Genomic DNA, 12,621 nt, shown 5'->3' on the forward strand with positions numbered 1-12,621 from the left:
CCACTGCGCCACCCGGGGAGGCGGCATAATTCATTTCAACCGTCATCCATAGATTTGTCGGTTAATTCCTCCACCCACTATGCACTCTTTATATCGGCTACTTCCGTGTCAGTGAAGGAATGTTAAGTTAAAACCAAGACTCGAATTGAGGGCGTATGAGAGGGTATGCCATAGGAAATGTTCCCTCTAATTTCTTGGGGCACTAAGCACATTTTAGGTCTTGTGAGCGGAAACTTGAACATTGTGAGAATTTTTTGCAACTTCCGGCGCGCGTTTACAGTGAACACTGAGGCTGTACCCTTACAGTTTTAGACAGTAGCCAATAGGCTATTGTGGCTATTTGAGCATAATGTACAGTAGTCCTACCAACAAAACTAACGGAGCAAATCCCGTAACATTTTCACATGGAAATAGCTTTTGATTTCTATGATATAGCCTACAGTAGCCTATATGTGGTGTTAAGTGCAGGCCTACATTGCAGAATTTTTTTAATTGTTTTTACATTATGAAGGGCTTGACATTAATTAATGATTTTTTACTTGGTCTGTAACACAATGGGACAAATTGGTGACTGTAAATGGAATTGTATTGTGTTGTATGGCGCAAGACACCACTTTACAAAATACAAATAATTATTATTAACATACAGAGAATTAGACAATGTGCATTAGCCTACCCGTCTGCTTATTGGCTTATTTGCATATTCAAGTCTGTCACAAAATACAACACTGTCCCTTTAATTAAGACATAAGCTTTTTACCTGACTGGCTTTTCAAAAACAGCTTTAAATGTAGCTTACACGTTTTGTGCTCTTGTAGGAATCAGTAACTCCCCATTGCTGACCTATACTTAGCTATAACTGGGCTAATAACTCGCTAACTATCAAAGAATATCAACATGTGAACACGCTTGGCTCTTCGCTCTGATCTAAACTGATCTGAAAAGCTCATTCAGTCTTGGGTGATTGAAAGACCGCTCCAGGGCTACCCCTGCAAATAGAATTCTACTCCGTTGCACTCTGGTTCTGCCTACAACAAAATCACAGACTTTTTTTATTTATTGATTTCACCTTTATTAAACCAGGTAGGCTAGTTGAGAACAAGTTCTCATTTACAACTGCGACCTGGCCAAGATAAAGCAAAGCAGTGCGACACAAACAACAACACCACAGAGTTACACATGGAATAAACAAACATACAGTCAATAATACAATAGAAAAAAGTCTATATACAGTGTGTGCAAATGAAGTAAGATTAGGGAGGTAAGGCAATAAATAGGCCATAGTGGCGAAATAATTACAATATAGCAATTAAACACTGGAGTGATAGATGTGCAGAAGATGAGTGTGCAAGTAGAGATACTGGGGTGCAAAGGAGCAAAATAAATACATAAATAACAGTAAGGGGATGAGGTAGTTGGATGGGCTGTTTACAGATGGGCTATGTACAGGTGCAGTGATCTGTGAGATGCTCTGACAAATGGCGCTTAAAGTTAGTGAGGGAGTTATGAGTCTCCAGCTTCAGTGATTTTTGCAGTTCGTTCCAGTCATTGGCAGCAGAGAACTGGAAGGAAAGGCGGCCAAAGGAGGAATTGACTTCGGGGATGACCAGTGAGATATACCTGCTGGATATATACCTGACTCAGTCTTGCAAAGTTAGATTTGTTTTGTTGCATTAAAAAAGGGGCTGATATAATGTTGATTCGATCAACAACAACAACAACGTTGATCTATATAGTGCAAACTAATAGGGTTCAATCTCTTGTGTCTCTGCGCAGCATGGCATTTCTTCTGCACAGCAGTCCTGGAGGAAGTGCGCGCAGGCTCGCAGATTAGAGGGAACATTGGCCATAGGCCTACCTTTTATTAAAGAAAATGTCAAAAGCACAGGCCTACCCCTTGTTAGTTTAAGAAAATAAAATAAAACAGGGAGCTATAACAGCACTTTGGTCGGCAATGTTTTATGCTACAAACAAGATGTAAAATACTCGGGAAAGACGTGACTCAGAGGGGATATCATTGTTTAATTTCTTTGACATTCAGAGGCTGAGCTACAAACTTTTATATCCGAGGAGAAAGAAAAAAATTGGACTTTGCTTGGGAAGTAATCTAATTATGTCACTATCAATTGATTAAGCTATTCACTTTCTGTACAATAGAAGATGTTTAAACACAGACAGCTTTTAGGGAAATACTTGTGATCTTCTCTTCTTGGGTTAAGCCATGGAAGAAGAGTAGCCAGCAGGTAAAGCTCAGATTAGAGTAGGCCTACTCTGTCTGGGGTGGAAAGATAGACCTAACTTTTGGAAGTACCATGCTCAGATTCCTAATGACTTCTCAGATTAAATGATTTGCAAACAGGGACAGTTTCATTGCAAAAAAAGACACGCCGATTTGACATTGGAGAAATATGATAAGACGAACACATAGGTCTATGTCTCTGTCCACTCTTAGTCTGTATTTTCCAGAATTTGTGTGGTATTAATAAGGATTCTGCTAATATATAAAAACATAACATTTTTATTAAAGGCCATTTTTTTCTTGGACCTGCAAATACAATGATAGGTTAATGCAATGCATTTACTATAAAGGAGATCAATCCACCCCTACTCTTGTCCACGGTCGGCTGTGAACCCACAACCTTCTGGCCCGCAACCCTGTGTGCTATCAAAATTCTTGCATTGCCATGTAATGCTTACAAGATGAAGAACAGTACCTACAATTGCATATCTAAGGCTCTGGTCTGGCCAAGAAGTGAAGCCAAACATTCTCTGCTATCCACTTTGTTTTAATTATTATTTTTGGTATTGGGGAATGGTCACGTTTTTTTTTCAAGCGTTCAGTTAGGGTTTAGGTAAAATATATTTTGCTGAAGGGAAGGGCCATCCATTTTAATTTCAGACAGGTCAGATTTTCTCCATGTACCCCTTATTATAAATAATTCACTCCCTTAATTCCCTTTGGACCATTTCACAGTTCAGGTAGGGACAAGTCTCCTCATCTCTGTGTCCTTAAATAAACTCTAGTCGGCATTCCAAATGGCACCCTATTCCTTTTTCAGTGCACTACTTTTGACCGGGTCTCTGGTCAGAGGAAGTGCACTATATAGGGAATAGGGCGTCGTTTGGGCCGCGTCCCTGGCCTAGAAGCTGCTAAGCAAGGAGGCTCCAAACCACATGTTTATCTGCAGCACAGAGAAACCCTAAACCCTTGGAACACTAGAGCTCTTCAATAACAACACTCTGTATGAGGGTGGGTGTAGGCCGTAGACGTAGAGGCGTCGGCCTACAGTAAGACGTAAAAGGCCGTAGATGTAAAAGCTTGAGTTCATTTTTAAAACAAGAGTCTCAAAACACAAGCCGTGACTTTCTATCCGTGTGTTTCACGATTTAATGTTTACCGTTTATTTTTTGTTGACTCCTGTTTTCTTTCACACCTGGATGTGTTCAAGCCCTATCGATTTCATTAGTAAGCAGGTGCAGCACACCTCAGCTCCATGCAATGCTGTTGGATTTCACCACACACTCCACTAATGCTGCTCCAATGGGGAGGGGATGAGTGATGAATAATGGATATAATGGACCATAGACGTTAGCAGCCAGTGTGAGACCAAGTGGCACACATGAGTAATGTCTTCCTTTTAAAGTGTAGATGGTTACCAGGGCCCCTGATTTGTGTGTGTGTGTGTGTGTGTGTGTATGTGCGTCCTTGCGTGATATAAGGGATTTAGGGACTCGTGCATACTGTATGATTTATGATTTCCCTGTACTTTTCTTATTCAGTATTGCCACACCAATGTGATATATGCTTCATTGTGACATGATAAAAACATTCAAACTATTTATTTCAGCTTTATTGCCTTGTTCTTTTCCCAATTAAAGCAGAAGGGTTATTCTTTCTCAGGGCTGTAGGGTGATATCACGGTGCAAAATAGTTCAAATCAGTGCAAGAATACTGTGAAACTCATTACAATCTGACAGTGTGATTTATTTGGACACGTTTTGAAACAATGATGTGATTTTTTTTATCTTGAGTTTAGTAAATGGAGAAAAGCATTAGTAGTGACCTTTCTATAATGCACATTGCTGAAGAGAAATTACAAATGTAATCACACTGCCCGATTATAATCAAATCAAGCTTTATTTATACAGCACATTAAGACATTGAATGCAACGCAATGTGCTTAACATGATTTATTTTTATTTTTATGAAAACTGAAATATTTACTACACAACAAACAAAAGAGGATCAAAAAAACTAACTATAAAAACTGAACGACTAAAAAAACACCCTAAGGAAAAGCAAAGCTAAAAGGCTGTGTTTTAAGATCTCTTTTAAATATGTCCACAGTTTCGGCCCCCCTCAGGTTCTCTGGCAGGCTATTCCAGGCTGCCCCTCCATGCCTTTTGGTCCTAGCCTTTGGAGTAGTTAAAAGGCCAGTGCGAGAGGACCCGAGGGACCTACTGGGTACACACAGTGCCTTCGGAAAGTATTCAGACCCCTTGACTTTTTCCACATTTTGTCACGTTACAGCCGTATTGTAAAATAGATTTTTTTTTAAAGTAGTCAGCAATCTACACACAATACCCTATAATGACAAAGCGAAAACAGGTTTTTAGAAAAGTTTGCAAATTAAAAACAGAAAAACCTTATTTACATAAGCATTTAGGCCCTTTGCTATGAGACTCGAAATTGAGCTCAGGTGCATCCTGTTTCCATTGATCCTCCTTGAGATGTTTCTACGATTTGATTGGAGTCCACCTGTGGTAAAATCAATTGATTGGACATGATTTGGAAGGCACACACCTGTCTATTGTCATGACTGTCCTGTGAGGATCACAATGGGTCAGATCAGCTTGGCAATGGTTGACAATAACCAGACCTTCTCTCACCCACAGAAGAGGCGAGGAGGGAACTGGACCGGGTTTGACAGTTCACACCCTGTTGTAAATTACAGGAGAAAGGGGGGCTCTTTCTCCCCCTCCAGTTAAATCCACCAGAGGAATGTCTGTGTTAACCTGTCTCGCCCCCCGTTCCGCTAGCGGAACTCCACCCACATTCCACTGAAAAGGCAGAGCGCGAAATTCAAAAAATATTTTTTTTGAAATATTTAACTTTCACACATTAACAAGTCCAATACAGCTAATGAAAGATACACATCTTGTGAATCCAGCCAACATGTCCGATTTTTAAAATGTTTTACAGGGAAAACACAATATATATTTATGTTAGCTCACCAACAAATAGAAAAAAGCACAGACATTTTTCACAGCACAGGTAGCAAAATCAAAATCAACCAAACTAACCTAGAACAAACCAAAGAAACCAAGAAACAACTTAATCAGATGACAGTCTTATAACATGTTATACAATAAATCTATGTTTTGTTCGAAAAATGTGCATATTTCAGGTATAAATCCGTGGTTATACAACGTAGCATAACGTAGCATAACGTGCTAACGTAGCATCTTTTTCCCAGAATGTGCAGATATTTCTATTAGACTCTCACCTATTCTGACCAAATAGCTATTCATAAACATTACAAAAAAATACATGTTGTATAGGAAACGATAGATCCATTAGTTCTTAATGCAATCGCAGTGTTAGAATTCTAAAAATATCTTCATTACGACATAAGACTTAGTTATGGTAAGGGAATAACCAAAACCTGAGCGCAAAGCTACTATTACACATTTCGACAGATATATGAAATAGCATCACAAAATGGTTCCTACTTTTGCTGATCTTCTATCAGAATGTTGTACAATGGGTCCTTTGTCCAGAACCATCGTTGTTTTGGATTCAGAACGTTCTTTTTCCCTCTTGAATTAGCAAGCACACTGGCCATGCAGCGCTAAGCTCTCCAACGTCAACAAAGTCGAACAACGCAACACGCCGAACGTCCCGAATAAAGTTAAATAATCTAATGAAACTATATTGAAAAAACATACTTTAGGATGATATTGTAACATGTATCAAATAAATTCAAAGCCGGAGCTCATATTCGCCCATAACGACAGGTTTCCAGTAGGCAATAGCAGGTCCCCCCACGCGCCTTGCAGACAACAGAAAATGGGGGACACGTTGTTCCAAGAGGGCTCATTCAACGCCAGACAGAGATAATCAACTCCTTTTTCCTCTCACTTCCTCTTGACATCCAGGGGAAGATGTATGACGTGCACGTATAGTCATACGTATCATGCCCATTTATAGGCAGCGACTTGAACACAGCATCGATTTCAGACTTTCCACTTCCTGGTCACAAAGTGTGCTGCCAAATGAGTTGTGTTTGACCCACAGACAAAATTCAAACGGTTTTAGAAACTAGAGAGTGTTTTCTATCCAATAGTAATAATAATATGCATATTGTACGAGCAAGAATTGAGTACGAGGCCGTTTAAATTTTGAACGATTTTCCCCAAAAGTGAAAACAGCACCCCCTATCCCTAAGAAGGCTTTTCCCGCCGAAACTATAACATGGTCAAAAGTGGATACTTGAACAATAATTCTAACATAAGAATATGCGGAATGGTCAGCAGGGAGCTACAGAAAACGAATGCCATATGGGTTTTCAGTTTGTCATAAAAACTTGTATTTACGAAATACTGTAACTTGGAAAGTATATCCCCTTTATCTGTCAAGTTTCCATCCAATACGTTGTGCATATGATATGAAAAATTATGAAAGTAGTTTTATTAAGATATGACTGTGATTTTAGGAGGCATAAGAGAACTTCCAATCATATCCTTTGCACATTAAGTAGTCACACCCCGAGTGAGGTCAGAAGAGCGTGTAAGACTGACGGAACTGTCCCCTTTGGCCAGAGGGAATTGGACTGCCAACAGAGATTAACATTAGCTCAGGAAAGACATGGAGTTGCAGCCCATGTCTAAAGTGGTTTAAACTTCGGTACACGTCTCTGAATGTCCTTGAGTGGCCCAGTCTGAGCCCGTACTTGAACCCGATCAAACATCTCTGAAAATACCTGTGCAGCAACACTCCCCATCTAACCTGACAGAGCTTGAGAGGATCTGCAGAGAAGAATGGAAGAAACTCCCCAAATAAAGGTGTGCCAAGCTTGTAGCGTCATACCCAAGAAAACTCGATTCTGTAATCACTGCCAAAGGTGCTTCAACAAAGTACTGAGTAAAGGGTCTGAATACTTATGTAAATTTTTTATTTCAGTTTTTTATTTTTAATAAATGACCAAAAATGTCTAAAAAACAGTTTTTGCTTTGCCATTATGGGGTATTGTGTGTAGATTGATGAGAGGGAAAAAACGATTTAATACATTTTAAAATAAGGTTGTATCTTAATAACAAAATGTGGAAAAAGTCAAGGGGTCTAAATATTTTCCAAAGGCACTTAAAGCATGTCTGACATGCATTGGGGTGCACAATCGTGGATTGATTTAAAAACCTATAGAATAATCTTCAAATGTATTCGAAAACAATGGCTTTCTTCGGTAGACCAGACAGGAGAGCATGACAGTCGTCAAGCCTGCTTGTAATAACAGCATGAATGAGTCTCTCTGTATCAGCCTGAGAGAGAAACAGCCCCACTTTGGCAATGTTCCTCAGGTGGTAAGAAGCTATTTTGGTCACATTCCTAATGTGTGATTCGAAGTTGAGTTCAGAATCTAAAATAACACACAGTGTCGAATGCAGCACTTAAATCCAAGAGTACAAGAACAAAGAGCTGGCTCTAAGATCATGTATCACTTTAACTAAAGATGTCTCTGCTGTGGTGGGCACAAAACCCAGATGTACATTTTGTATTTTTAAATTTAAAAAAAATGGCACTTAAAAAATAATTTAGCTTCTAATGAGTTTTTTTTATGTGTATTTTGCACAGATTTGAACTATCTTGCACCATGAAAACACTGTCCCTGGTCTGAGCTAAGTGACTATACCCACAGGTAAATGTCTGGCTGAGAAATATTTATCTAAAGTCTCAGCTTCTTTTACTTTGCTGAAATGCTTGGAGCAATCTCCCAGCATGGCAATACATCTCTTTGTCAGAATCTCTTAGAGATGACAGAGACATTCTGAAATGTAAGACATTGGTATAGAGATATTCAGGCTTCGCCGTAATGCAATATTATTGGACTTGAGTAAATGGCTCAAACATTAAATTGGAAAGTGAATTAGAGATTGTTTGGTTCACTGAATGCAACTCATACAGCATACTGTATGTGGGTTTATTTGTGTGCCTCAGAAATTCATACAACCGCAAAACTGGATTCGATGTCAGTGGCACACCGACATTGACTATATATATTTTCTTCTTCATGTTTCTGGGCTGTGATGGACAGAGTAGGGAATGTATTCAGGTTTGACTGGTTGAGTTTCAATCTCTCTTTCCTCTCTCTCTCTCATCATCCATCCATCTTCCAGTCACCTCAACTCAACCATTTCTTCCAACCCACCCACCCTTCCTTCCTCTCCTCTTCAATCTGTCAGGATATATACTGTATATATTTCTCAGCCTGCAGGCATACGCAATATAACAAACAGTACATAGGAATTCTGGTTAAAATGAATGGGTCAAATGCTCCGCCATCTTTCCTATGACCTTTTGAACCTATTCCCATCCACCCCGTCTATGTACCCCCTCGTGTCTCTGCTCTCTGACCTTGGCATCCAGCGTCCCTCTTTGCCTCCCCCTGACGCCCAGCTGGAGGATGGCAGCCTTCCCAACCCTCTGATCCCTCCACCCCAGGGAAGGGGAGGGGAAACTGGGCGAGAACAGCCAGCTGGCCCCCTCTCACCTCCAAGAGTTCCTCCCTCCTTCCGTCCTCTCCTCCTCTCCAAAGATGGCCTGAAATAGCCAACACATCTTGTGCTGATTAGTAGGAACCGTAACAAGGCTCTGTTTGTGTCTAGCAGTACTCGTTTTCTTTTGTTTTACAAGCGTCCTTGTTTCCGAACCCCCAAAACAAATCTGCTGAGTAAGCCTGACTGGCTGCTAGAGGGTGCTTGTTTTCCTAACAAGCTTTGTCTGCACGGGTCGCTCGCAAATGCGATTCAACATCTTTGGTGACGTGTGTTTAAGGTCGACCAATTCATCAAAAGCAATATCCCATCTGTGATGCCCAGCTTGAATTAAGAGGTTTTAATATGTATTCATCCCACCAGGGCTATGTAAAGCCAGAGGACTCTCACTCTATTCCACACTCTAGTATTACAGCATGGGTTGTATTGAGGCCCACACATCTTTCAGATTACTCTTCTCCAAGGAAAATAATATGACGTGTTTATTTTCAATGAAAGAGTTGAGAGTTATTTGTGTAGGTTTAATTGATGTAATGTTTCTCACAGCTCTTTGATTAGCCCACCTCACACACACACACACAAATACACACACACACACACACCACAATGTTGATATTATCAAGTGGAAGCACAAAGCGCAGCATGTCCTACTTCTATCAGTCTGATAGAGCTCAGTTGAAAAACCTCCTCTCTTTCTCTCCAAGCAACACCATTGGGCAACTTCCAAAGCTGCTGAATATTATCGTTTTTCAACCCACAATAACAAAGTACAATGTAGAGATTAAGCATATTTTCTAAGATGTTGTCTTTGTTTGGCATGATGACTGCTGACTTGTCATTTGGAGAGACTGGTTACGGTGTCTTTGTAAACAACATTTCACCTGTCTATAGTCAAAAGCATCTTGGTACGTCCCAAATGGCACCCTATTGCATTTATATTACACTACTTTTGGCCAGGGGATGACAGGGAATATTTTGTATTTGGGGTTTACGAGAGGCCCAGAGAAGATGTCCCATTAAAAAAACGTTCTACCAGCTGTTAGAGGATTTGTCCCAAATGACACCCTATCCCCTATATGGGGCCTGGTCAAAAGGAGTCCACTATATACATAATAGCGTGCCATTTGGGACGCAGGCAGAGATATGGGTCCAGTGCAGGGCGTTCGGCTTACTCCATACAGGAAACAGTAAAAGGAGTCGTGCAGCGTCCACGTCGCTAGTAAAAGCTTTCGTGAATGTGTCCGTTAAAAAACGTGAACGGGCCTTTTGCACTCCATTAACCTATGGGCCAGGCTTTTAGGAGTGCAGGAAGTCACGCTTTCTGGCTTTCCTAAATTGATTAGGTGCCATTACGACCACACACACACACACACACACACACACACACACACACACACACACACACACACACACACACACACACACACACACACACACACACACACACACACACACACACACACACACACACACACACACACACGCACACACACGCCTATACAATATCATTGTTCCAAGGTAACAAGGGTACCAATTCAGTTCTACAGTTTTAACTCAACTACTGTAAATGGTAGTCACACATTTAACTGTAACTGTTACCATTTCAGACTAGTCTTCCATGTTTTATGCAGATAATATTCAAAAGCCATGCAAGCCTACACAACCTTATTGTTCCGTAGACAGTACCGGTCAACACAAGTCATGTTCATTGAAAAGCTGAACTCTGGGCCTCCCGAGTGGCGCAGCGGATCCTTGACCTTCTCCTCTACCGAGTCTGTAGGGGAGTTGCTTCGATGGGACAAGACTGCAATTGGGTAGGAAAAGGGGTAAAAGTTTAAAAAAAAATTAAATAGAGCTGATTTCTCCTAATGAGATGTAGGAATAACTTCCTATAAATGAATGCTGCATAATAATACTATTCCATGGTTGTTAGTGCTAGTCTATATGAATGTTCGATGTACCGCACAATAACACTACATCCAGAGACTGTTGAGTGGAAGTCTATATTCAATTCAAGTTCGGAGAGAATTCGTCTGGGTTTGGAAATTTCCTCGGACAGAATGTGTGCGGAGCAGAGATTTAATTTAGTCTGTCAGGGTCTGAGCAGCAAAGGGAGAGAGAGAGGGAGAGAAAAGAGGAGAGGAGAGAGAGAAAGAGAGTGAGAAAGAGTTGTTCCTGTCTTGCTACAGCATGTCGCATCATAAAGCTGAGTTAATGTACATGGAGGAGCAGAGGCTCTATTTGAATAAGTCACCCTGAGCACAGGGTTACATCCACTCTCGTTCACTACTATCCCTCCCTACCCAACCACGTTTTAGCGCTCTGCCTTTCTTAAATCCCACACTACGAGTAACGACTCTCGTCTCTTACTATCGACAAATGGTAACTTATGGAACGGATGCTTTTGTTTGGTTCTAACAGAACTTCTATAGACCGTCTGTCAAGGGACACTCCAAATAAAGTGTAACCAATCAGTGCGTTTGTTTTGTGTCCAACAGGAGGACACCGATCACAACTACTACACATCAAAGACCTACGGCCCCACGGACCCCATGAGCAAGGACTTGTGGGTAAACGTTGACCAGATGGACAAGGAGAAGGTGAAGATCCATGGCATCCTGTCCAACACTCACAGGCAAGCTGCGGTAAGACAACCTTCCTCTCAGATTCTGATTAAAAGTGTGGACACCTTGAAGTTGTATGATATCATATAGACTGGCATCAATTGGACATGTTTTGGGACATTGGTCAGACTCTGCAGGGGGAGATGAACGCCTGCAGCAGTAGGGTGGAATTGCCCCTAGACGCTGATCTTGGGTCAGTTTTGAATTCCCCCACTAATGGTTAAGGTTAGGATTGGGGGGAGATCCTAGATCTGTACCTAGAAAAGCTTCACTCCGGAGCACACTACCTCTGCACGGACAGGTGCACCGTGTGAGGCGCACACTGCTGAGGTCTCCCAGACGCTTTGGGCTGTGCATCACAGGGCCTTGTACGGTCAGGAGACAGAGAAAAGGGTGGCATGACAAGAGGGAGGAGGGTGGATGAAGTCACTTAGAAAAGTGTAACCGGGGAAAACAATGGAACAGTGGCCCGACCACAACAAATAAAGACACAAAATGGAGTTTCACATTGTGTCTTCTCCCCAACCACCTTCAATCACTAGATGATGGATTGAACTGTACAAACTGGGGCACAGTTTCCCTTTTAACTGAAGAGGGCAGCTTTTCCTCTTCTTCCACAGTGAAAGAAGAGCGGAAGTGGGATTGGGAAGTTTTCTCAGTGTGTGTCCCAAATGGCATCCTCTTCCCTACATAGTGCACTACCTTTGAACTATTGGCCCCGGTTAAAAGTAGTGCACTACATTGGGAATAGGGATATTTGGGACATACAGTACGCTCAGACTTTGGCTGTGTCCAGAGAATCAATATGTTGATGCTGGACATAAATGCTCCCCTCTTTCCTCCCAACAGTCATTTGAAAGTGAATGGTCATTGAGGCAGGAGAGAAGAGGAGAGGGAGAGAAACAGGCTAAACTGAGCGCTACATCACATCAGGCACGGGCCATTTGGCCTGGGGATATCAGTGCCAGCCAGCCCAGCCGGCTGTACCAAACCCCATTCAGACCAAACAAGGACCTTCACTGTGCATTGCACTACTTTTGTCCAGATCCCATAGGTCAGACGTAGTGCACTATATAGGAAATACGGTGCCATTTGGGAGACACCCACAGAGGTCACCATGAGGGGGAAAGGGGTGGCAGAAATGTGTCTCAGTATTTGTAGTGTTGATTTCTGGCACTATGTTGTGCCTGTCCCAGCGTGTTGGAATACCCACATAGCATAATCA

The 12,621-nt window shown here is 41.6% G+C and overlaps 2 protein-coding genes across 2 annotated transcripts in view; one reads left to right on the forward strand and one right to left on the reverse strand.

The window, feature by feature from the left end:
• LOC139583845 (GTPase IMAP family member 4-like) overlaps nt 1-12,621 on the reverse strand; it is a 796,172-nt gene that overhangs the window by 657,495 nt on the left and 126,056 nt on the right. The window lies entirely within an intron of this gene.
• The window catches only part of LOC139583844 (plexin domain-containing protein 2-like), a 183,950-nt gene that overhangs the window by 71,956 nt on the left and 99,373 nt on the right, over nt 1-12,621 (forward strand). The window contains exon 3 of the mRNA XM_071415391.1: nt 11,271-11,417. Coding sequence (XP_071271492.1) covers nt 11,271-11,417 — 147 coding nt within the window. The remainder of the gene's footprint in view (nt 1-11,270; nt 11,418-12,621) is intronic.

This window comes from Salvelinus alpinus, chromosome 8 (genome assembly GCF_045679555.1).
Source record: "Salvelinus alpinus chromosome 8, SLU_Salpinus.1, whole genome shotgun sequence".
Taxonomy (NCBI): domain Eukaryota; kingdom Metazoa; phylum Chordata; class Actinopteri; order Salmoniformes; family Salmonidae; genus Salvelinus; species Salvelinus alpinus.